Source organism: Poecile atricapillus, chromosome 11 (genome assembly GCF_030490865.1).
Source record: "Poecile atricapillus isolate bPoeAtr1 chromosome 11, bPoeAtr1.hap1, whole genome shotgun sequence".
Taxonomy (NCBI): domain Eukaryota; kingdom Metazoa; phylum Chordata; class Aves; order Passeriformes; family Paridae; genus Poecile; species Poecile atricapillus.
Window position 1 is genome coordinate 2,235,878 of NC_081259.1, and position 22,214 is coordinate 2,258,091.

At 43.8% G+C, this 22,214-nt stretch overlaps 1 protein-coding gene across 3 annotated transcripts in view; it reads left to right on the forward strand.

Moving 5' to 3' along the window:
* Positions 1–22,214, forward strand: part of MEGF11 (multiple EGF like domains 11) — a 200,126-nt gene that overhangs the window by 121,718 nt on the left and 56,194 nt on the right. For all 3 annotated transcript variants that reach the window (XM_058846658.1, XM_058846659.1, XM_058846660.1), the window contains exons 8-10: positions 14,874–14,994; positions 16,385–16,548; positions 16,954–17,056. In XM_058846658.1, coding sequence (XP_058702641.1) covers positions 14,874–14,994; positions 16,385–16,548; positions 16,954–17,056 — 388 coding nt within the window. The remainder of the gene's footprint in view (positions 1–14,873; positions 14,995–16,384; positions 16,549–16,953; positions 17,057–22,214) is intronic.

The window sequence follows — 22,214 nt, forward strand, 5'->3', positions numbered from 1 at the left end:
TGGAAGAGATTGATTCCCATTCTGCCAGCCTTTGAACTCTTTCCCAGTTACTGTTTTTTCCTTTGTTTCACCTCAGTTATCCAAAAGTTCTTAGCAGAATTAATTTTAAGAAGTTTGGGAATATCCCACTGTAGCCCTGACTAATTCCTCAGCTACCTCTGAAATAAAGAGACGTAGGCAGGGGAAAGGACAGGAGGATTGTCCAGAAACAGCTCAAGAGGGAAAATCCCTGCTTAGATACAGGGAGCAGTGAGATGCAGCTGAAGAGTCACCAGGAAGACCTGGCAGATTCAAAGTGTTCTGAGCAGGTTTGAGAGGTTTGTTTTGTCAAAGCCAGCAAGAAGGAAATGCAATTTCTATGATAACAGATATCAGTGTCAGTTTTAGGTCTGGAGGTGATGTGAAAGGCAGAGATATGGGAAATTCAACTAAACTAACCTTAAAAAATTGAAGATGTAGCTGTGCCCTGGGAAAACCATGATGGAAGTCAAAAATTATATTCACCTAGTATTTAAAAAGTGAATAAAGATAAAAATCAGTCAGTCAGAACAATGCAGGCAGGCCCCATACACTAACTATGGCTGCATCCCAGATCCCTCCTGCCTGGTTTTGGTCTCCAAGGAATGCACTCTCCTGTGAATTTGCATTTCTTGGTATCTCCTAGATAAAGATAAGTCTGAATGCTCAGCTGATTGTTTTTTGAAGTTTACTAATTGCTTCACAAGTGGATGTGGAACAAGAAGTGGATCTTCAGCAGTCACCAAAACCTCTCTGTTCCACACAGCCGAAGAGTGAGCTGGGAAAATGTTTTTTGAATGAAGGAACTGACACTTTCCCATTGGACAGAAGTTTTCCTGTTATCTGGGCTGCAAGTTGGAGTTTACAAGCAGAAATCAAAACATCTCATACACAATGTTTTGGTACATTTTCCACAGAAATAGAGCTGAACACAGATCATTTGTACTTATCAAGATTTTTGTACAGTCACAGACCAGATGAAAACTGCCACTGAGTCACATCTTGATGTCCCTTTTCATTGATGGCATCTGAATTTTCTTACCCACTTCTCAGTGCATACAAAGAACATGTTTGTGTGTATGCAATGGCTGTACTTTGATTTTTTGTAGTCCATTTAGGCTAATAACAGACTAAAATTTTTCATCCCAAAGCTACTCAGTGTGATCAGTACAGACTGAGAATGATCTTCCCTTGGCCATTCCATTCCTGCATGGAATGACTTGGTCTCAGTCCAGCTCCCTGTGGATTCGTGTGTACATCACAATCCCCATTTCCATCAGCAGCCACCAGCAAATTTCCTGGCACATTGAGCTTTTTTACCATTTTCCCTTCACAAACCACTGCTTCAGGTCAAGCCTGGTGACGTGGCTGTGTGATCCATCTCAAGATCCCTGTAGAGCTTTTTCTGGGAACAAAGAGCACAGGTAGTGAGAGCTTTTGGAGCAGCAGCCCTGGTGAGCACTGTGAGGCACCCAGCCTGTCCTGCACCTTTCCCAAACAGCAGGTGAAGTTGGGGAATCAGTCCAGCTGTGGGGTGACACTGCCACACGTCATTCAGGGAACAATGGACATCACCTCAGTGCAAGGGAGCTGCATGTGGGCTAAGCCAGGATTTCAGTAACAACTCACAAAGGGATTCTTCTGGCTCTGTTGAATTACAGGAGGAGATAATCTCCATTCCTGTGCCAACAGGGAAGATCATTACAGGGAGACCACCTGTGTATTCCAGGCTTTCAGACCAAGCCGCTCCCCTATTGATTTTGATATCAGTGTTTTTATCAGTTTTATAGAGGTTTTTGATATCAGTGCTGTCAGTCAGGCCTGGTGCTGTTCTCTCCCCAGGCTCCTCTGCAGCAATTAGGGATTTCTGCGGGAGCGGCGGCGCTCCGGAGCCTGAGTTCCCCCGGCTGCAGGAGCAGGAACAAAGGCTCTGCTCCCACCTCAGCCCATCCTGTGGATGCTTTAGAGCAGCTGAACTCTTGTACCACGGTGTTTAACAAGGTCACTGAACGCACAGGACACAGTGGCTCCCGCTCAGCTGTGCAAACTGCAGCCCTTGCTTTGAATTCAGTGGAACTTTTCAGAGCCTTTTATGAGCTATTCCATTTCATTTTTCACTGCTTGCTCTCTTGTCAATGCACAAGCTCCAGGAATTGTGACAGCTCAAATTCTACTTGCCAGCCCAAGTTTACCTGAACACAACTGCTGCCTTTGGTGGGATTGTCCCAGATACACAAGAGAGGGGTTTGCCTCAGTGTCTGCCTCTGCTAATGAGAACTTATTCACTCACATACAGAGTTTATCATTTGGTAAAAACTCTGAGCAAGTCCCAGCTCCTCTCTTTCTTCTCATATTTACTTTTACTGGGCTCTGCTGCAGTTTTATTTACCCGAATAACTCCAAAGTTTTCGTAAGTGGGTCCAAAGGAACCAACTTGGTACAGAAAGCCTGAAAGCCTCTGCCTTTGTTGCTAGTTGACATATTTCATGTGTTTTATCCTTAATTGGCAGTGTGGCTATGTCAAATTGCATTTCCCTTCCTGTAGCCTCATTCAGAACCAGTAAAGCTCAATATTCTGCTCAGACTGAGTTATTTGATCTGAATTTTGCAGAGGGATGAGCTGCTTGCCAATAGCAGTGCCTCCTTTCATCTATTAGGCTTCCAAATGTATATATCTTTATCCACACTTTCTACAGTTCTGTGTGTGAGTGTGTTGGTAGCTGACTCTCCCAGCAGTTCAAATTGCAAACTAACTTCATTAAAAGCTCCTAAGGACAGGATTTAAGTCACAGGTTAGTTTTGCATTTTATTTTCTGTGCAGCTGTACTTTCAAAGACTTTGTCTTTCACAATCAGACATGTATAAATGAAAAATCCTGGGTTTATATTCTTATGCCAAAGAGCAACTGAAATTTTACCAGACCTCAAACTCTTTTGCCATAGGGTTTTGGTTGAGGAATATCTGAGAGTTTGAAGGGGATATATCTCTTATCTGCCTGTGGTCACCTGGTTATTTACCAGCTTTTCAGAATTACATCACAAAACCCATTAGCTTCAAGTTGACATATTTTCATTTTTAGATGCTGTTTTTTTCCTTTAATCCTCTCACCTGTGGGTCCTGCAGCTCAGCCCCAAGGTCCTCCACAGCTGTTTGCAGCATCAGCCCTGTTCCTTCGTGTTTTCCATCCACATGGAAACTTCCATGGCTCCAGGGCTCATAGCAAGGAGCAATCCTTCTATCCATCCTTCTAATCCATAGCAAGTTGAGAAATCCTCCTTTTTCCAGCACTTTTAGCCCCTTCTGGACTCAGTCCTTCGGGGTGTGGACACAAGTTCAGGTGTGCACTGAGGGACTGCTTTGAACCAGTTATTGTCCTTAATTGCTCAGTACAGCAGTGGAAAAAGTCTAAAAGGAAGTTTAAAAATAATGCAAAACTATTGGAATTGTCAAGGCAGTAGAAAATTTGGGGACAGATTCCTGTTCCTGAATGACTGGGTATGTTGAAATTCAGTGTTTAACAATGCAGAGTAATAGATGATAGGAAAATAATGTTTAGTAAATAAACAGAAGTTGAGTTCTAATTTAATTCCTGCTATTCAGGGAAAGAAATCAGGCAATCACTGTGGGTAGTTTTCTGAAAAACTCAACCCCTCAATGAGTCTGAAAAACTCAAATGAATCCAGAGCGCCTGACAGAATAGTTAGAATGATCAGGATGAGAATAAAATAGGATAGAAAAGCCATTTTTTCGGTATTGTGTAAATCCATAATATATCCAATTCTCAAATTACTGCGCACAGCTTGGCTGATTCCTGCTTATAAAGGATAGAATGGAAATGGTGACAAAGATCATCTTTTATATGGAATGATTTCTATAGAGAGTCACTCGATAAGCGGGAACTCGGCTCCGAAAACAGATGGCTGAGGAGGGACACGATAGAGATCTGTGGAACTGGGGATGGTGCACAGAACATGAACAAGGAATGGTTATTTACTATTTCTAATAACACAGGAACAAGGGCCAACCAATTAAATGATTGCACAGCAGGTTAAAAACAAAGAGAGTGCTTTTCACAGAATGCGTAATTAAGTTGTGAAATGGCTCCCATAAAATGGGAATAACAGTGGGATGATTCTGCTTAGAGAAGGGGTCACCAAGGGTAGGAATGTGAGAGGTCTCTCACTCCATGGGGGAAGGGGAAAAAGGAATGCATTCTTGCTACTTATCACAGTATAAGAAGTTTCCCAATTAAAAATCAGTAAAAGGCAGTAGGTTTGAAGCAAGCAGATAAAGATGTTTCTTCTCCTTTGTATTTATAATTAAACTGTGGATCTTCTTGCCAGAAAACATCATAGAGGCTGAAGGTATAAGTGATGCCTTTTATTTCCTGTTTTAGCTGATGGCCTTTTTTGCAGAACTGTTCAGACTTGACAAGCACAACCTCCATTTATTATTGCAAAAAAGTCAGGAGGCCACAGCTGTTTTACAAGGTGGATCTTGGACTGTGGCACTCAGGCTGTGTGGATAGAACAGAAATCATCTCAAATTTCCAGGCAAAGATATTTCCATTAAATAACTGGTGCAGAATTGACAGGCAGCTCTGGGCTCCCACTCTGAAGGTCCTGCCTGGCACTGAAATGCTAATCTGTATTTCCAAATGGCTCCTGTCAGCCACTGATCTGCTCTGCCCAAATCTGGGCAAGGAAATGGTGGAACTGCACTCAGTGTGTCAAAATCTTCCCTTTGCCACAGTGGTAACCCCGATTTTGATTCATTTAAAAAACGGAAAAAAACACAGCTCTTTTTTTTTTTAATCTGTACCAGTATATTCAAGGGTTATGGTTTGGTATTTTCACATTTAGCCACCTTCCATCCCCAGTTTGGACATGAGTAGATTGTTGGGCACATCGTGGGGAGCACATGTGCCAGAGATGTACTTCTCAGGCATGTAAATAATTCCCATTAACCTGAAATAATGCACAGGGTGCTGGCCCATTTTACCTTTGAGGATATTTGGTTATGATCTGGCCATGTGTTTTGGAGCATTTTAAAACAGCAGCTGATCAAAGCTGGTTACAGTGACAGCATTGATCCCCACAGATGTTTGACTCTTTACAGCTTCCCCAAAATTTAAAATATTCTGAGAGTTTGCTCCCTGCCTCACCTCTATAAATCTGCAGTGGCCTTATTCCAGGTTTAAATTCCAAGTTTAAATTGCTTTAATAGAGAGGACTTGGTTTCCCAGCTGGAAACCCTCTGGACACACAAAATCCCTCTGGTACAGATGTGATTTACCTGCCTTGATAATCTACCTGCTTTACCCAGTCTAAATCCAATCCCCTGGTTTTGGAGAGGTCCCTCCTGGATAAATGTGTTTTGTGATATTCTATTAGGTGAAAAGTGCTGACTGCATAAAAAAATATTCTTGTTCAGAGGTTGATGATCATCTTTTGTACTCTCCACACTACTTTCCTCCTGAATACATTTAATTATATGATGCTGTATTCATTGCCTTGCTGACACTAAAGGGCTCTGCAGTTAAACCTAAATACTAAACCAGGCAGATATTCAAGTGTTGTAAAGTCAGTCTAGTTTTTTTTTTGCCAGCAAGTGCTGCCCTGATTTACGGGAAGCAAGAGGGAGGGTGTGATCTCTTGCCTGCTTTCTTTATTGAATTCTCTCCTTTTTTTAATAACCATGTTTAGGTAACTGGTACTGTAGGAATGGATTTTTTTAAATTGCAGATAACTGGCTGGTATTGGGCATACTTTTTGTACAAACCAGAAAACTGTTCCCTGGTGGTGAGGGGGATTATAATGCTTGTTGACAGAAATCCAGCTCAGGTTTGCTGACTTTTAGTATGCAAAATCCAATTTTTTTAATGAAGGTTTTATTTGTGTTTGTTTTCACTGGATTTCATGGAGGGGAAAAAACCCTCCCAAAGCTAGGATTTTCTGCTTTTATTCATCAGTTTCATTGTGCCAGAGCACTGTTCCTTTTGGCTGTTTGGAGCATGTTGGAGCCAAGCTGCTGGAGGGCAGGAGAGAGGTGAAGTTCTGTGCACCCTCCACTGGAAAAGATGAATTTCCAGTGGAGTCCCAGTGTGAGAGGACCTGAGCCAGCAGGCAGTGCCTGACTCCTGAGATGCACAGATCCTCACATCCTGCATGAAAAACCCCTCACAGCTGGGATTTGCTGGGCTGGAAACCATGAGCCCTGGCCAGTTAATCCCAGTTTTCCACATGCCCGGTGTCCAGACTGGGGGGCTGCACAAGTTCTCCATCTTCACAGGTTCAGATTATTCCCCAGGCAGCCAAATCCTATCCAAAGGTTCTCCTAAACTGTGACAAAGGATCCCCAAGGTGCCTGGGCAATGGGTTGGGAAAGGTCCCTTCAGGGAGGATGGATGGATGGATGGATGGATGGATGGATAGATGGATGGATGGATGGATGGATGGATGGATGGATGGATGGATGATGGATGGATGATGGATGATGGATGGATGGATGATGGATGGATGGATGGATGGATGGATGGATGGATGGATGGATGGATGGATGGATGGATGGATGATGGATGGATGATGGATGGATGATGGATGGATGGATGATGGATGGATGGATGGATAGATGGATGGATGGATGGATGGATGGATGGATGGATGGATGATGGATGGATGATGGATGATGGATGGATGGATGATGGATGGATGGATGGATGGATGGATGGATGGATGGATGGATGATGGATGGATGGATGGATGGATGGATGGATGGATGGATGATGGATGGATGGATGGATGGATGGATGATGGATGGATGGATGATGGATGGATGGATGGATGGATGGATGATGGATGATGGATGATGGATGGATGATGGATGGATGGATGGATGGATGATGGATGGATGGACGGATGGATGATGGATGATGGATGGATGGATGATGGATGGATGATGGATGGATGATGGATGGATGGATGATGGATGGATGGATGGATGGATGATGGATGGATGATGGATGGATGATGGATGGATGGATGGATGGATGATGGATGGATGGATGATGGATGGATGGATGGATGGATGATGGATGATGGATGGATGATGGATGATGGATGGATGGATGGATGATGGATGGATGGATGGATGATGGATGGATGGATGATGGATGGATGGATGATGGATGATGGATGGATGATGGATGGATGGATGATGGATGGATGGATGGATGAATGGATGGATGGATGATGGATGGATGGATGGATGGATGGATGGATGGATGATGGATGATGGATGATGGATGGATGATGGATGATGGATGGATGATGGATGGATGGATGATGGATGATGGATGGATGATGGATGGATGGATGATGGATGGATGGATGGATGGATGGATGGATGGATGGATGATGGATGGATGGATGGATGGATGGATGGATGGATGGATGATGGATGGATGGATGGATGGATGGATGATGGATGATGGATGGATGGATGATGGATGGATGGATGATGGATGGATGGATGGATGATGGATGGATGGATGATGGATGGATGGATGATGGATGGATGGATGGATGGATGATGGATGGATGGATGGATGGATGATGGATGGATGGATGGATGGATGGATGGATGGATGGATGATGGATGGATGGATGGATGGATGGATGATGGATGGATGGATGGATGGATGGATGATGGATGATGGATGGATGGATGGATGGATGGATGGATGGATGGATGGATGATGGATGGATGGATGGATGGATGGATGGATGGATGGATGGATGATGGATGGATGGATGGATGGATGGATGATGGATGATGAATGGATGGATGGATGGATGGATGATGGATGATGGATGGATGATGGATGGATGATGGATGATGGATGATGGATGGATGGATGGATGGATGGATGATGGATGGATGGATGGATGATGGATGGATGGATGATGGATGGATGGATGGATGGATGGATGGATGGATGATGGATGATGGATGGATGGATGGATGATGGATGGATGGATGATGGATGGATGATGGATGGATGGATGATGGATGGATGATGGATGATGGATGGAGGGATGGATGGATGGATGGATGGATGGATGGATGGATGATGGATGATGGATGGATGGATGGATGGATGGATGGATGGATGGATGATGGATGGATGATGGATGGATGATGGATGGATGATGGATGGATGGATGGATGGATGGATAATTGTTGCTCTGAAACCCCTCATAGCCCTGAGACCATAGGCTGAGTACTCTTTTTTTAATTTTTTTTTAATAAAAGTAACCCAGATATACTGTAAATATTTCTCAGATCAGTTTTGGGGCTGTGCAGTGGGAAACAGAACAACCCTGACATGGAGTGAGAGGTTCTGGTGACCAAGAGGCCAGAAACAAGAACATGGTCCTGGTTCTTCTGTGGCCTTAATGAGGGAGTAATGTTATGCCAGTAACAGGCCACAGCAAATGTATTTGGGTTTATAAAACAGGAATCCATGAAATTTAATCAGATTTTCTTCAGTTTTGTACAGTTATTTATAATAATAAATATAACATAATAATATAAAAATAAAATAATACTACTAATAAAATAACTTTGTGGTAACTTTTACTCCTCTCCCAGAGCTCAGAGCTTTGCTAGCAAAGACTATGATCAGTAAAATGAAATTAAATCATATCTAATACAGTACTGTAGGTACTTAAATTTGACATTATTTACAATATTTTGCTTACTCTTTCTTTATAACAAATGAAGTTTTCATTTTGTTTGTGTGCATGTTCTGCTGAATACTTCTGATCCGTCATCAAATTTAAGAATTAGTATCAGGCTGAGTAATTCTGAACTTGGCATTTACTGTGAAATTTACTTTATGAATTAGCATATTAGCACAAATTCAGAGGTGAAATAAAACGCTGACATCCATTTGTAAAGGTTTGTAAATCCTTGTAAGGTTGTAGGAAGCAAAGGGGGAATTGTGCTCATTCCCAGAGGGATCCGTGCTTGGCGTGTCCGTGTTTTGCTCAGAGAACTGCAGTGTCACCAGGGCACAGACTGGGGAAAGCTTTGCAGATGGCACTTGGAGGCTCGATGATTTTGTGTAAGACTCTGGCGTTCAGGCTGCCAGTGCTTCTGTCTTCAGATGAGTCATGAGCTGTAAAGTCACTTTTTTAAGTGTTAGAAAACTCTTTCCTGTGCTTTCCGCCTTCCCCTTTCTTTCCCATGAAAAGGGCACAGGGAAAAGGAGACTGAATAAGGTCATTGGTGATTTCATTTTGTCCTTTTAGATGTGTTTCAAAGCTCAGCTACATCACATGGTGTTACAAGGTGTGGAAAGGAACTCGTGTCAGTGCTCAGCCATCACCTGCTCACGGAACACTTGGCACAGGAGCCTTCCCCGAGCTTTTTACTGCATTTATCATTAGCACCAATAATAGCCTCTGCAGGGAGTAATTAGTAACACCCAGAGGGGAAAGGAATTCTGCCAGAGGACATCATTATGTCTGGAAAACTAAAGATGCTGTGTAGTAAGGTCGTGAATAAATTGTTTGAGTCCAGGGTGGAGGACGAGCCCGGTGCAAGTACGAAGTTTCCCTCTGCTGCAGATCTGCTGATGAAGAGCAGAGTAATTTCCACAGAACACCATTAAGGAAATTAGTTTGTTCTGACAGTTTGTGTTGCTGGATACCATATGTTTACCTTGAGGGAATGTTTGTGGAGAACCACTTTGGGTTAATTGTAAATGTCACAATTAAATAAGTAAATATACAGAAGGGTATCTGTGATCTGCATCAGTGCACAGACACCGTGTCCCAGCACACCGGTGTTCCACGTGCTGTTTGTACACAGAAATACACATTTGTAGGTGCTAAATCCATATTGATCAGCTTATCTGGACACACAGGCCTCAGGTACAAACAGCAGCAGCGTTTTTCCCCCTGATCTGCGGATCAGCACACACAGCAGCCTCTGCACCGAGCCCTTCTTTCCACTCAGTGCTCCGGGCACCGAGCGTGGAGCATCCCTGGGGGGCTGCACCCCTGATCCACCTGCACAGCCTGGCCAGGAGGGGCGAGGGAGGGGAGCAGATGCTGTGGTAGAAAGCTCTGATTAGCTGGAGTCCCTCTGCAGGTTACCAAAGGTTCCAGTATTTTGCCTTTCAGTGCTGTCAGTCGCCCCCAGTAACCTGTGGGAGTTGAGGAATTTCAGCAGCTCGGCAGATTAAACCTCAAGAGCAAAGCTGTCACCCAGGTCTTTGTCATGCAAACTTGAGGCCAGGTTCAATAACATCCTGTTCCTCTTCTGCATTGCGGAAGCCTTGAAAAATTGATTTTTCTGTTTTGCCACTGAGTTCAGTGGAACCAGACTTCAGCCCTCCAAGGGAATTGTATTCCTGTAGATTGTAGCTACTTCTGAAATCCTTAATTTCACATCCTTAAGTAGCAAACTTTGTGACAGACCAGGTGTGGGTGCAAACTTTGCTGAATGTTGTTGACCATTGCTGGGTTATTAACTCCCTTTATGGTCTGGAACACGTTTTTTTCCCCCCCTTTCAAAATGCATTTCACGGACTTGAAGTCCTGATCCAAAATACAGAGGAATAAATACAAATTTGTGTATTGATCTCCAGCAAAGGATTTTGAAGGGAGTTGATCACTACTTATAGCAGGAATGCTTTTTTTAAAAGAAACAAGAAATGTAACCTATTAGGGTAACATTAATCCAGGGAAAACACTTTCTGGAGCGGCCAGAGCTTGTTAACACAGCCAACACCTGAGGCAGCACTGTGTCTTTAAGCTCTACTAATATTGAACAATAATAATTTTGGTGGAGGAAAACCTTCCCCTCTCCCTGAACAGGAACAAGACATATTATTGACTGCCATCCGGAAAGATGGATGCTGTGGCCCTCAGAGTCTATTAATATTTGATGCTGATGGATGTGAGCTGGCAGCATGAGTTATTAATGGAGTTTGGTTCCTTGGATCTCACCCTCAATCCATGGTGGGGAATTAACCATAACAAGAACTGGATGCCCAAAGCTCTCAGGGTGCTGGGAAGGGCTGTCAGTTCCAGTAAAATGGGTGTTTCTGGAGTACTTACAGGTGTGGAAAGTCATAAGTGGGGCTGCTTAGGTCACTGCCACCATTCATTCTGACTTAAAGAGGACTTTTATGGTCCCAGGAATTGTGGATTCCCTCCTCAATATTTTCCATGTTGGGGTGCTCCCATCAGGTCTGGATTTCAAACAAGTTTGAATTTTTTTGTTTCACAGAAGTTCAGTCACCACTCAGTGTTGTTAATTGCAGAGCAGGGGTGAGGTGTGGGACACCCTGTCCTTGGTGGCACTCAGGTGGCCTCTCCCAGGTTGGGGGCTCTGTGATGCAGAGCAGAGAGCAGGAATGTGCTGCTCCACACAGAGCTGGCCCTGACCCACATTCCCCAAAGAGAGCTTTTCCCCAAAGTCAAAGTCAAATTTGACCCCTGAAATTAGAAATAATCCAGTGGATAGATTTGGTGATATATTTTGATAAATTGGCCCTTCTAGGTGAAAATATTGAAAATTAAGCACCTTTGAAAGTTTATGATGTCCATATGGGTCATTCTGATTTGGAACATAAAGATGGAAAATACCAAGTTATTTATAGCCCAATTTCTTAATATAGCTTTAACATTTCCAGGGGTATATGTTTGACTGAATTAGCTACTCCTTCCTGGCATGGATACCACATCCAGGCATTGCACTATCCTCATTAACCTCCCAATCTTAATAGAAAAAAAAAAAAGAATAATCAACATAAGAAGCTCAGCTGTTGATTAATTTTACTAAACAGGATAGAAATATAAAGTACCATATTGCAAGAGTGAAGATTCAATACACACAATTTGAAATCGGTTTATTAGAATATGTAACTCATTAACAGCTGGATGCATACACTGCAGCATTATCCACTCGGGCAGGTGGTGAGAGGGAGGTGGAATTTACATATCTTTAACAGTACCTGAATGCATTTCATTTCAGAGGTCATTCTCCCAAATCAAGTTCAAAATGTTAATAACAAGGTGTGCATTTATAATTAATAAAATCTTAGAGCCAGTGCTATAGTTCAAGTGCATTTTCCTCTTATGTAATTAAGAAGTTAAGTGTATTTGGCAGTTGTCACTCAGAGAGCTCTGAAGGTCTCGCTTGTCAAACCTGGGGATAGAAATCTCATTAAACCAGGTTTTTTTTTCAGTTAAGGTTTGTTTGCAAAGTACATGAGTGGATGGTGGGCAGCCAGAATGGCCAGCTCTGTCAGTCCATAAAGCCAAGTACATAAAAGTAAATGCCAGAACTCAAAGGCTTGGAATAAACAGCCTGATGTTCAGCTTGTGAGAATCACAGAATCACAGAATCACAGAATCTAAGGTTGGAAAAGGCCTCGAAGATCACCAAGCCCAACCATCAGCCAGCACCACCACTGTGTTCACCACTAAATCATGTCCTCAAGTGATACATGCACATGATTTTTAAAGAATTCAGGAATGGTGATTCCACCACTTCCCTGGACAGCCTGTTCCAATGCTAGGCAGCCCTTCCTGTGAAGAAATTTTCCTTGATATCCAATCTAAACCTCCTCTGAGGTCATTTTCTCACTTTATTTCCTGTCACTTGTTACCTGTGAGAAGAGACTGACACCCACCTCTCTACAACCCTTTTTCAGGGAGTTGTATCCCTTTTCTTTGGACAATCCCGAGTGATTACAGAAAACCAGTGAACCCCCTCTACTTGTGGCTGGCACTGCCCCCTAACACAACCTGCTCTGTGGTCACAGAACATCAGCTGAGACACTGGAAATCCTCCTGCTGCCTCCAGGCCTGGCCCAGATGGTGTTTTACAGGATGTGGGGATGTGGTTTTGGGGTGATTAGTGGTTGGACTGGATGATCTTGAAGATGAATCTGTGGTTCTGTGGTTGGTTAATGTGATTCCCAAAGGGGTATTTTAACTCCACATCACTCTGCTCCCCTCTCCTTTTCAAAGGAATTTTCTTTTCCTTCTGGATCACTAGTTCAAATCCAGATAAGGTCAGTTGTCATAGAAATTATTAGCACTACCAGCAGTTCTGTGTAGAACATGGAATGAGTTGGGAGTTTCATTCACACAGGATAAGGGTTCCTAAGTGGCACTAATTGGCTGTCTAATTGTCACACACAGGAGAAAGGCAGAGGATTGATTAGGCGTGGAGACTGAATGCCCCTCTGCCAGCCCGGGTTCCTGGAGCTCATTCCATAGGCATGCTGGCAGGGTAATGAGGGGCAGCCTGCTCTGGATTTCCTGCCTGTCAAGGCAGCATCTTTTCCTGCCAGGCCTTTTCAGGGGCACTTGTTTTACTCCACCAAGGTCAAAGATAGCATCTTTTACAAACAGTGCCTTCACTCAAAAATCAGAGACTTGCAGGATTTACTTGTGAGCAGTATATTTTAACTATTTCCTTTCCTTTCCCCTGAAACAAAATTTTTGGTCTAAAATAAGATGAGTCACACTGGTGCGAGGCAGAACTGCTCCAGCAAAGCAGATGGGGGTTTATGGTGCTCAGAAATCTGTTCATATTTCCTTGTGCTGTCTGGGTGTCTGCTGTGTGATATACAGGCTCCTGGAGGTACTTGTCACAGCATAGGGAAGCTGACATGGTGCACATTTCACTCCTGATAAATGGATCATCCAACCAAACAGTGAAGCCTCTCACCTGCAAAAATACATTTTGACCAATATCTTTTCCCCTGAGCTATGGCACGGGTCACACCCTGCAATGGAGTTACTGTTTAACTTGTAGCAGGTTCACTTTCCCTGGCATAGAAGTAAATTATTTAAGTTTGACTCACTGAAGTAGTAAATTTAGGAGCTAATTTGCAATGTGAAAGTCAGGATTACACACAGAGGAAAAGGAAGCAAAAATACCTTGTATATGTTAATGTGTAGACCCAGCTATGGGACTCAGTAAGTTTACTAAGGCTTAAACCTCAATTAGTGAGGTTAAACCACAATTGCTTTAAACCTTATTGTACTCACATTTTAATTCCCTTGTTGTATGAGATGAACAGTATTAGTAAGAACTGTATCTATCCTTTCAACCACACAAGCTGATCAGTGCATACAGCACACCAGAATGTAGTGTTAGAGCATTCTGTATTTCTCTAAAACAGAAGTGTTTTTTCTCCTTTCCCTCCCTTTGCCCACACCTAGAGCAGAAATAGGACAAAGACCATGTTTCTGTGTGCCTCCTGTATCTGACATACACATCACTCCTGTTCTGCCTTCTTCCTAAAGTCACAATCTCATGCAAATTAATTGCAAACAAATGCAGGTAGCAGCTACGCATCAAAAAGATCTGATGCACCTGCCATGTCGTTTTCCTCTCTGCCAATCTGTGGAAGATGAGCATGCACGAGATCCTTTAGGTTTTTAACAACCCTATTCTTAGAATATATTTTCCAAGAACCGCAGAGCAATCTCTGCACGGTTTCAGACTGTATATTTTGTGATTAGTGTTTCGTAAGTGATGTTTTGCTTAATGATCTAACATCTGCTCTAGGAGGTTTGTTTTTGTAACTTCCCCACCTCCTGCTGAATGAATGCCAGAACCTTGTCCCTTTCCTCCAAGTCAATCAAAGCACTAATTGCATCATAATCATGGGAAGCAGCGGTGACTGCTCGAGTGCTGAAGAGTCAGCAATCAACTCACAACACTCTGCTCACTGTTCGGAGAGAGAAAGCTTCCCTGTGCCGAGCTGGGAATTTCCTGCATGCCAGATTTCTTTAGCTGACTCTGACTTTTCTGGGTTGCAGGGAGATGACTGCACCATTCCCTGCATGGCTGGAACCTACGGAACCAATTGCTCGTCGGTTTGTAACTGCAAGAACGATGGCACTTGTTCCCCTGTGGATGGGCTGTGCTACTGCAAAGAAGGTAAATAAAATTCACATTTAACAAGTCCCTGCCATCCATGCCTGTCCCCTCTGAAAGTGGCACAGCTGTGCAGTCAGGAACTTCACTATTTTCTTGTCCTCCCAAGTATTCCAGCTCAACAGTGGCTGGACTGTAAGTTCAACCTCTGCCCTGAACAGGGGCCAGACTTCTCAGCTCTGGTGCAGGAATGTGTCACAGATCTGAGTGTGAGGGCAGAAGCACTGCTCCTGTCCAGGGCAAATGCAGAACAATCCCCTGGCTGCTGGGTTTTTATCCTCTGCTGCCCTGTTTCTCCCAGATTCCAAAGCCACTGAGCACAGGAGTGAAGGCAGCTTCCTGTCTGTGCGTCCTGCAGCCCTGACCTGACTCTTGCCTGCCCATCTCCACCTTGGGCTGCTCTCATTCCTGCTTTCCTGGGCTCCTGGCTCATCCCAGCTGCCAGCCCTGCCCTTAGGCACTGTGGGGTGAGCCCTGGCTCTTTGCCCTTGCTGCTCAAACTCCTGTAGCCTGACATGGTGACACCCCAGCCTTGTGCAGGTGTCCTCTCTCTCCTGAGCCAGCACAGGGTTCAGGATGAGGCTGTCATTTATTTGGGGAAATAAGAAGCCTGTTCCAGGGTGACAGACATCTTTTCTTCCTACGTGTTCATAATTCCCTCCCAGACGTGGTGGTGAGCACATCCCATGGATCCAGTAACCACCTGACAATTCCTCCACTGCTCCATAGCACAGTGGCTCTTCTGTTCCCCCAAAATCCCAGTGTGAGCTATGCCTGTATGACATACATAAGCCCTAAAACAGAAGTGAGGCAAATAACAATAAAATCTGGCATTTCAAACATGAATTAATGGATCACTGTAGAACCCTATTTAATGAGGGTGTATAAACCATGAGTTACTGCTCAACTCCATGACACAGAGCTGCAATGTAATGAAAGTCATTGTGCTCCTGGTAGTTAAGATTTGAGCCTTAATGGCTAGAAATGATGGCCTTGGTCTTTTTTAGGTATAATAGCGGCTTTATATTAAATAGCATTCTCAAAAGAAAAGAGAGAGGTAAGAAACAGGCAGCATCACATGAAAAGTTCTTGCAGTCCTATAGGTCAGAAGGTCTCCAGCCTGACAGACAGGGACTGTCCCAGCAGTTCCTAGAAAGGCATCACACACCTAAATCTGGTTACAGACAGGGCTGTGATGCCTCCATCTGTGTGTAGAGATGCTGGGAGGTGGAGCTGAGAGGTCACCATGAAAGGGTCAGTCTTTGACCCCAAGTTAGTCTTAGTTTACACCAAGAAACTGGTCCTAGGAACAAAGAGCTGCAGCTTGCCAGCTGCCTGTCTTGCTGTTTTCATGAAAACATCCCAGGTGCTGTTCTGTCCCCTGTTTCCTTAGGGTGGCAAGGAGTGGATTGCTCTATTCCATGTTCAAGTGGAAGTTGGGGTCTGAACTGTAACCAGACGTGTTCCTGCAGCAATGGAGCGTCCTGCAGGCCGGCCGATGGCTTCTGCCTCTGCTCCCCAGGATGGCAGGGGGAGTTCTGTGACCAGCCTTGTCCTGTGAGTGCAAATAACAACTTGGGGTGGCCTTGCACCCCCTTAAATCCCAGTCCCCATCGCTCTGCTGAACAGAGAGCAGGGTGGGATCTCAATTTGTCTGTGATGTCTGAAGGAAATCAAGTGTAAATAACAGATTGGGGTTCTAGCAGTCAACTGGATGTATTATCCTTTGCATTGTATTTTATCAAAGCTATTGCTGTGTTATCTGCATTTGCTTGAACGTCATTTTTTAAAGTGATTCCTCATTTGGTTCTGTATAGATACATTAGGCACTGAGTTTCTGTCTTGTCTGTATGTTAATTTTAAAAATGCGACTCAGCATTAAGAGGGACATGATAGATGATTTTGCACATTTCAGAACAAAAAGCTGATCACTGAGAGGCTTTTTTATTTATATTTTTGAAGGATGGAACATATGGCCTTAATTGCAGTGAGCGTTGTGACTGTAACCACGCGGATGGGTGTGATCCTGTCACCGGCTACTGCTGCTGCCTTGCAGGCTGGACAGGTAAAATCAGCAATTACCTTTGTAAACCTTGAGGGGTTTGTTGATTTGGGGTTTGGGGGACTTTGTTGGTTTGTTTTGCTTTGTTATTGCAGCAGTTATAGCCTTGGACTTGTGACTGCCAACTTCTAAATAATAGATTGAGACAAGATCAGCTGAATTTGCCCATATTTAAATCACTCATGATGGTGACAATAATTGGCATTCATTAAATTTGTATTCAGATGAGTTGAAGATGGCTCCAACCCTGCAGCCAGATGTTAGCCTTCTGTAAAAGCATCCTCAGGAGGATGCAGATCATCCATAATCCAGAGTTTTTCTCCTTGAACTGCCCTTTCCACAGGGGTACAGTTGTGGGATGGTGAATCCTGAGATCATCACAGCTGGGAGGCAAAAAGGGCATTTCTGATGAGTCATTACAGCTGCTTCATCACCCAAAACTCTGGATTTTCCCATTTTCCAATGGTTCTTGTCACAGGGTAGTTGCAGAGAGCAGACTAATGCTTGTTTGACAGAGCTCTTGTACACAGCAACAGAATATTCAGTGAAGTTGGAGAGTCCAGGCTGGAGTTCTCAGTACAATTAGACCTGCACTTGACTCTACACTGATGTTCTTTTTTCCAGCTTTTGAGAGCAGTAGGGGGCAAGATATTGACCCAACCATTTCACACTTTGCTGCCTTAAATTCTGGTTAATCTCTCTCTGCTCTCTGTTGAGGCCCTGGGTGGAAATAAAGTTATGTTCCATATACTGCAGGACCACCAGTGGCACTGACAGTCAAAATGCATTTCTATTAACAGCAAGTCATTTGGAAAAATCTAATTGTTTTTCAAGCAAGTGCAAGTTGGAAGGATGCATGGAACAAGGCAGGTTTATCAGGCAGCCAACATTTGGGATGCTGTCACCTTTGCTGTTGGTTTATGCCTTCTGTTTCTGATGGAGAGGACATCCCAGAGCAGCCCAGCTCCCAGGAGCATGAAGCAAAAGCAATGAAATTATGCCTAAAACATACAATGGAAAAAAATCTTTAAAGAATTAAACAAAATGTTAAAATACTAAGTTGTACATATTGTGTACAACAAAGCTACTTTTCGAAGATACTGGGCGTGTATCCCTGAAAAGGACATTTTTCCCCCAAGAAAATCCATTTTATAAGCTCACTTGCATCCCCCCTTCATTGTCTTGCCTTCCTCGCTGTCTGGGCTGCATTAATCTTTCTCTGAGCCTCCTTGCCATCAATAGATTCATCTATCAGGCTTTAAAACTACTGTTCATTATTGATGATCAGCAGAGACACAGCTGGTGGGTTTCCCTGTAGTCACTGTGAGCTTCTTCAAGGGAAAAAAATGGCTTTTAAAAGTACAGTAATTTGAAGAGAGATATTTATATACACCTACTCTAAAAGTTTATTACACATCTTCTGGATGTAGAATTCCAGAGGACTGACCTTTGCAGGCAGTGCAGGCTGAAGGTGTGGCTTTTTCTCAAAGGCATTTGCAGCAAATACTTTGTGCTTACTCCCATGCACATCTGTAAATGGACATCAAATGCAGACACTCATTAATTAAAGGTAAGAATAATTTCTCATGTCCTTTTAATTTCCATATTGGGCAAGGTAAATGTACATTATCTTGGAGGGGATTTGCTGCAATCTCAGCACTTTATCCATCAGTGTGCTGCTGCAGCTCTGGAATTCTTCTCTTCAGGATCACATTTCAGGGAGGAAAATATTGTATCCATATTTGAGACCAGGTTGGAGTTGAATTGTTGACAGGGCCCTGTAAAGTGGAAATGTTGATAGACAGAACCAACACGTGTTTTGTCAATTCTGTTCCAAAGTTTTTTCCACTTGGCTTGGCACCAGACACAAGGATAAATTCTGCTCATACCAGTTTGAAAGTATGTAATTTAAGAAACTCTTCAGCTAGATAATTATATTTTCATATTAAGGAGTATGGCATCAGTGAAAGATTAATCTTATCTGCAGTTGTTGTGAACTGGGCCATGATGTGTATCGCGGTGCATTTTATTAATATGAGGTGATAAATAATTCAGGCTGAAATTTTTGCTTTCTGATTTTGGTACTAATTAGGCATGGCCTGAAAAAGATCAGAAAAGTTCAGGATCATGGAACTTCTGAAGGTTCTCCTGCCCACTCACACCAAACAGAGAATTCACATGGCTTTCAGATCCTAATAGCCACAAAACTTTATCTGAAACAGCGTATTCTGTATGTTCATCCCAGACGTGGGACTCCTTCTTGATGTCTGTGTTTTATGTAAAGATCAAGGGGAAGATTGAACCCATTTTCTTTAAAGTGGTTTCAAGATGTTACTGATATAAACCTTCAGGGACTGATAGATGGTAAGAACATGGAGGAGGACTGGCAAAAGAAGGAAAAAGTCATGTTCAGAGTAGCACACAATGTAAGGTAATAGCACTCTGCCATCCTTTTATTATGTCATGACTGCCACCCAAGACTATTACTCAGGACAATGACCTTCCGTGGATATCAGCTCGGGGAAGGTAATTTTCAGGAGCTGAGTGTCTCTGGCAGATGGGGAGATGATGAAGAGATCCCCACGTCTCAAGCAGGAGATCACAAAGCTGTGCAAACCAGCTGGATGCATAAATAAACACAGAGGTAACAAGCTGCTCTGAGACATTCCGTGGGGCATTGCACATGTGCAGCCAAAGGCAGGAGCTGGATCAGCTCTGGAGATGGTTGGACCTGGAGTTACTCCTGCAAATCTCCCAATCTCGGGCACGTGGTGTCACCAGTGGCTTTGGAGACAGCACAGCAAGAACAGAAGCCCAAAACTGCATTGGCAAAATGCTCTCACGTGGTACAAATAAAGTGAAACTTGTTGAAATGTTGGTCAAAATCAGGTCTGTGATCTGCTGATGCCATGCAGAGCTGCATTTCCTTCCACAGGAAGGAAATGTGGGGTGCAGTGACACTGAGGGCTCAGCCTGAAGTTCTCCAGGTTAGACATGTGTAACCTCATGTATACAAATCCATGGAAATCCAAAGGTGCACATATCTGGTGCTGGGTTAGAAAGGAAAAGTCTTGCTCTCAGAGGACCAAGTCTTGATTGCTCAGGCTGTTTTCTAAGGATTAATAAGGATCTCTTTATCTTTGCTGTGCATTTTAGGTACAGCCACTTCTGTGCTTGCAGCTCTGTCAGGTCCCTCAGAGCTCCCAACACACCAGGCAGTTGTGAAAGAGGTGTTACTTTATGTACACACAGGTTGAAATGAAAATGCTCAGTGCTAATTACCTTTGGTTAATTAGGGATCCTGCACATACTGCAGAGGGAATGGAAACACAGAAATGCTGCACGGTAGAGCAGCTCCTGGAAGTCCTTTGCAAGCAAACAGGTCCTGGAGAAGCAGGAGAGTCTCATCTGTCCCAGGTGCCACCTCCTCTCCTGGATGCTCAAGTGACAGTGACAAGGTTATAAATTTCAGTTAGGCTCCTCTTAATTATTACATAATCTGAAAATGGACAGGAAAGGAGCAGCTGCTCTGGTGGCCTTGCTGGGTGGGCAGGGTGACCATGCTCCTGTGCCAGGTGTGATGCTGTCCCTCTGGAGATGGCAGCTCCAGCCAAGCCCTGTGGGGGATGCAGGATGAACTTCAAACCCCCTCAGCTTGGCCCACCTCAGGCAGCTGTTGGCAGAAGGTTTTGTATCAGAAATGGCTTCCTCACGGATTCCAACTGGTTAAAACTGTGTAGCCTTTAGCTGCCTCCCTCAGTAATTAAATTAGAGCTGCTGGCCTGTCCTCTAATTTCTGGAGGTGCCTGACCAGAGCCAGGTAAGACTCCCTGGGAAGACAGACCCAGGTATTGCCCATCCTGCCCCCAAGACCCAAGCCCATTTGTTTTCCCACTCCCAGAGTGATCACAGAAGGAGAGCCACAGGCCTGGCTGCTCCTCATGCTGAGCTCTGCTCCTCCCTGAGATGAGCCAACATGTTCCAGGTTAATTGTGGCAGTGTGTGTTTTGTTACCCTTTCAGCTCTTACATTGGGATTAAATGGGAAGTGATCTGCAGGGGGATATATTCCACTCCTCTAAATGCTAAGGTCAGTTAAAATCCTGTTTATCTGAATTCCTTTAATCTGAAATGCTGTCTTATCTGCATCTTGTTCTGCATTTTTTTCTTGTGTGGTGCTCTGGTTTTGCAGAGCTGCTGTGGTGATGGTATCTCTGTTCCCCACTGAGCTGGGGTACCCAGAGGCTTCTCTCAGTATCCAAAACCAGAGTTTATTCACTATATTTTAACATCCCAAAGATGTGTGGGGAAAGTTAGCCTGGTGCTGTAGATATGAGATGGAAACCATAAAAGTGTGCATCCCGTAGTTAATTATAAAAGAAGCCCATATAGATTTTCCTTAATTAATCAGGATGGCAAACACAAGTATGCAAATGATGCATGCTGCTGAGGAACAAACATCTTATTACCTTGGTGCTTTACACCTTCAGGCTTTATTCCTGGCTCATAAGAGCAGCCTCCCTCTTCCTTTGCTGTTACCCAGGAAATCAAAATGCACATTTCCCTGTCCTTTACAACCTCAAGAACTCTCACACAAACCCCGATTGTGTCTCCCCGTGTCCGGAGCTCCAGCACAGGGGCTGTGGAGGGCTGGAGCTGCAGGGCTCCCACCTGTGGGATGTGAGGCAGGGATGGGGTCAGGAGGTGCTGCTGGGCACAGACCAAGGCAGCTCCAAGGGATGAGGCTGCAGGGCTGGGAGCATTTGCAGGCTGGCAGTGACATCTGCACTGTCACTCAAACACAGAAACATGTTTCTTGCCTCCTGTGGACACATTAATTCAGGAAAACTGATAAGCCTGTTACTCAAGGGAAAGCCTTTTTGAATTTTAAAGGAGCAGTGACCACTTTGATGGGAGCTCTGAGGTATTTTTAACTTCACTTTCTCTGAGTTCTTTGCAAGGAGGTGAAAAATCCTTAAAGGAAAAAACCCACCCTTTCCATAAAATGCATTTGTTTGTACTAATATGACTTTTCTTCCATTGTAGCTGTATCCAGTTTATAATCTTAGGGCCAAATCCTGTCCTCAGCTTTACTGAGTTGAAGCCTAAATAATTCTCTTGTCATTAGTTGATCAACCTCACTTGCGTGATGATAAAACTGG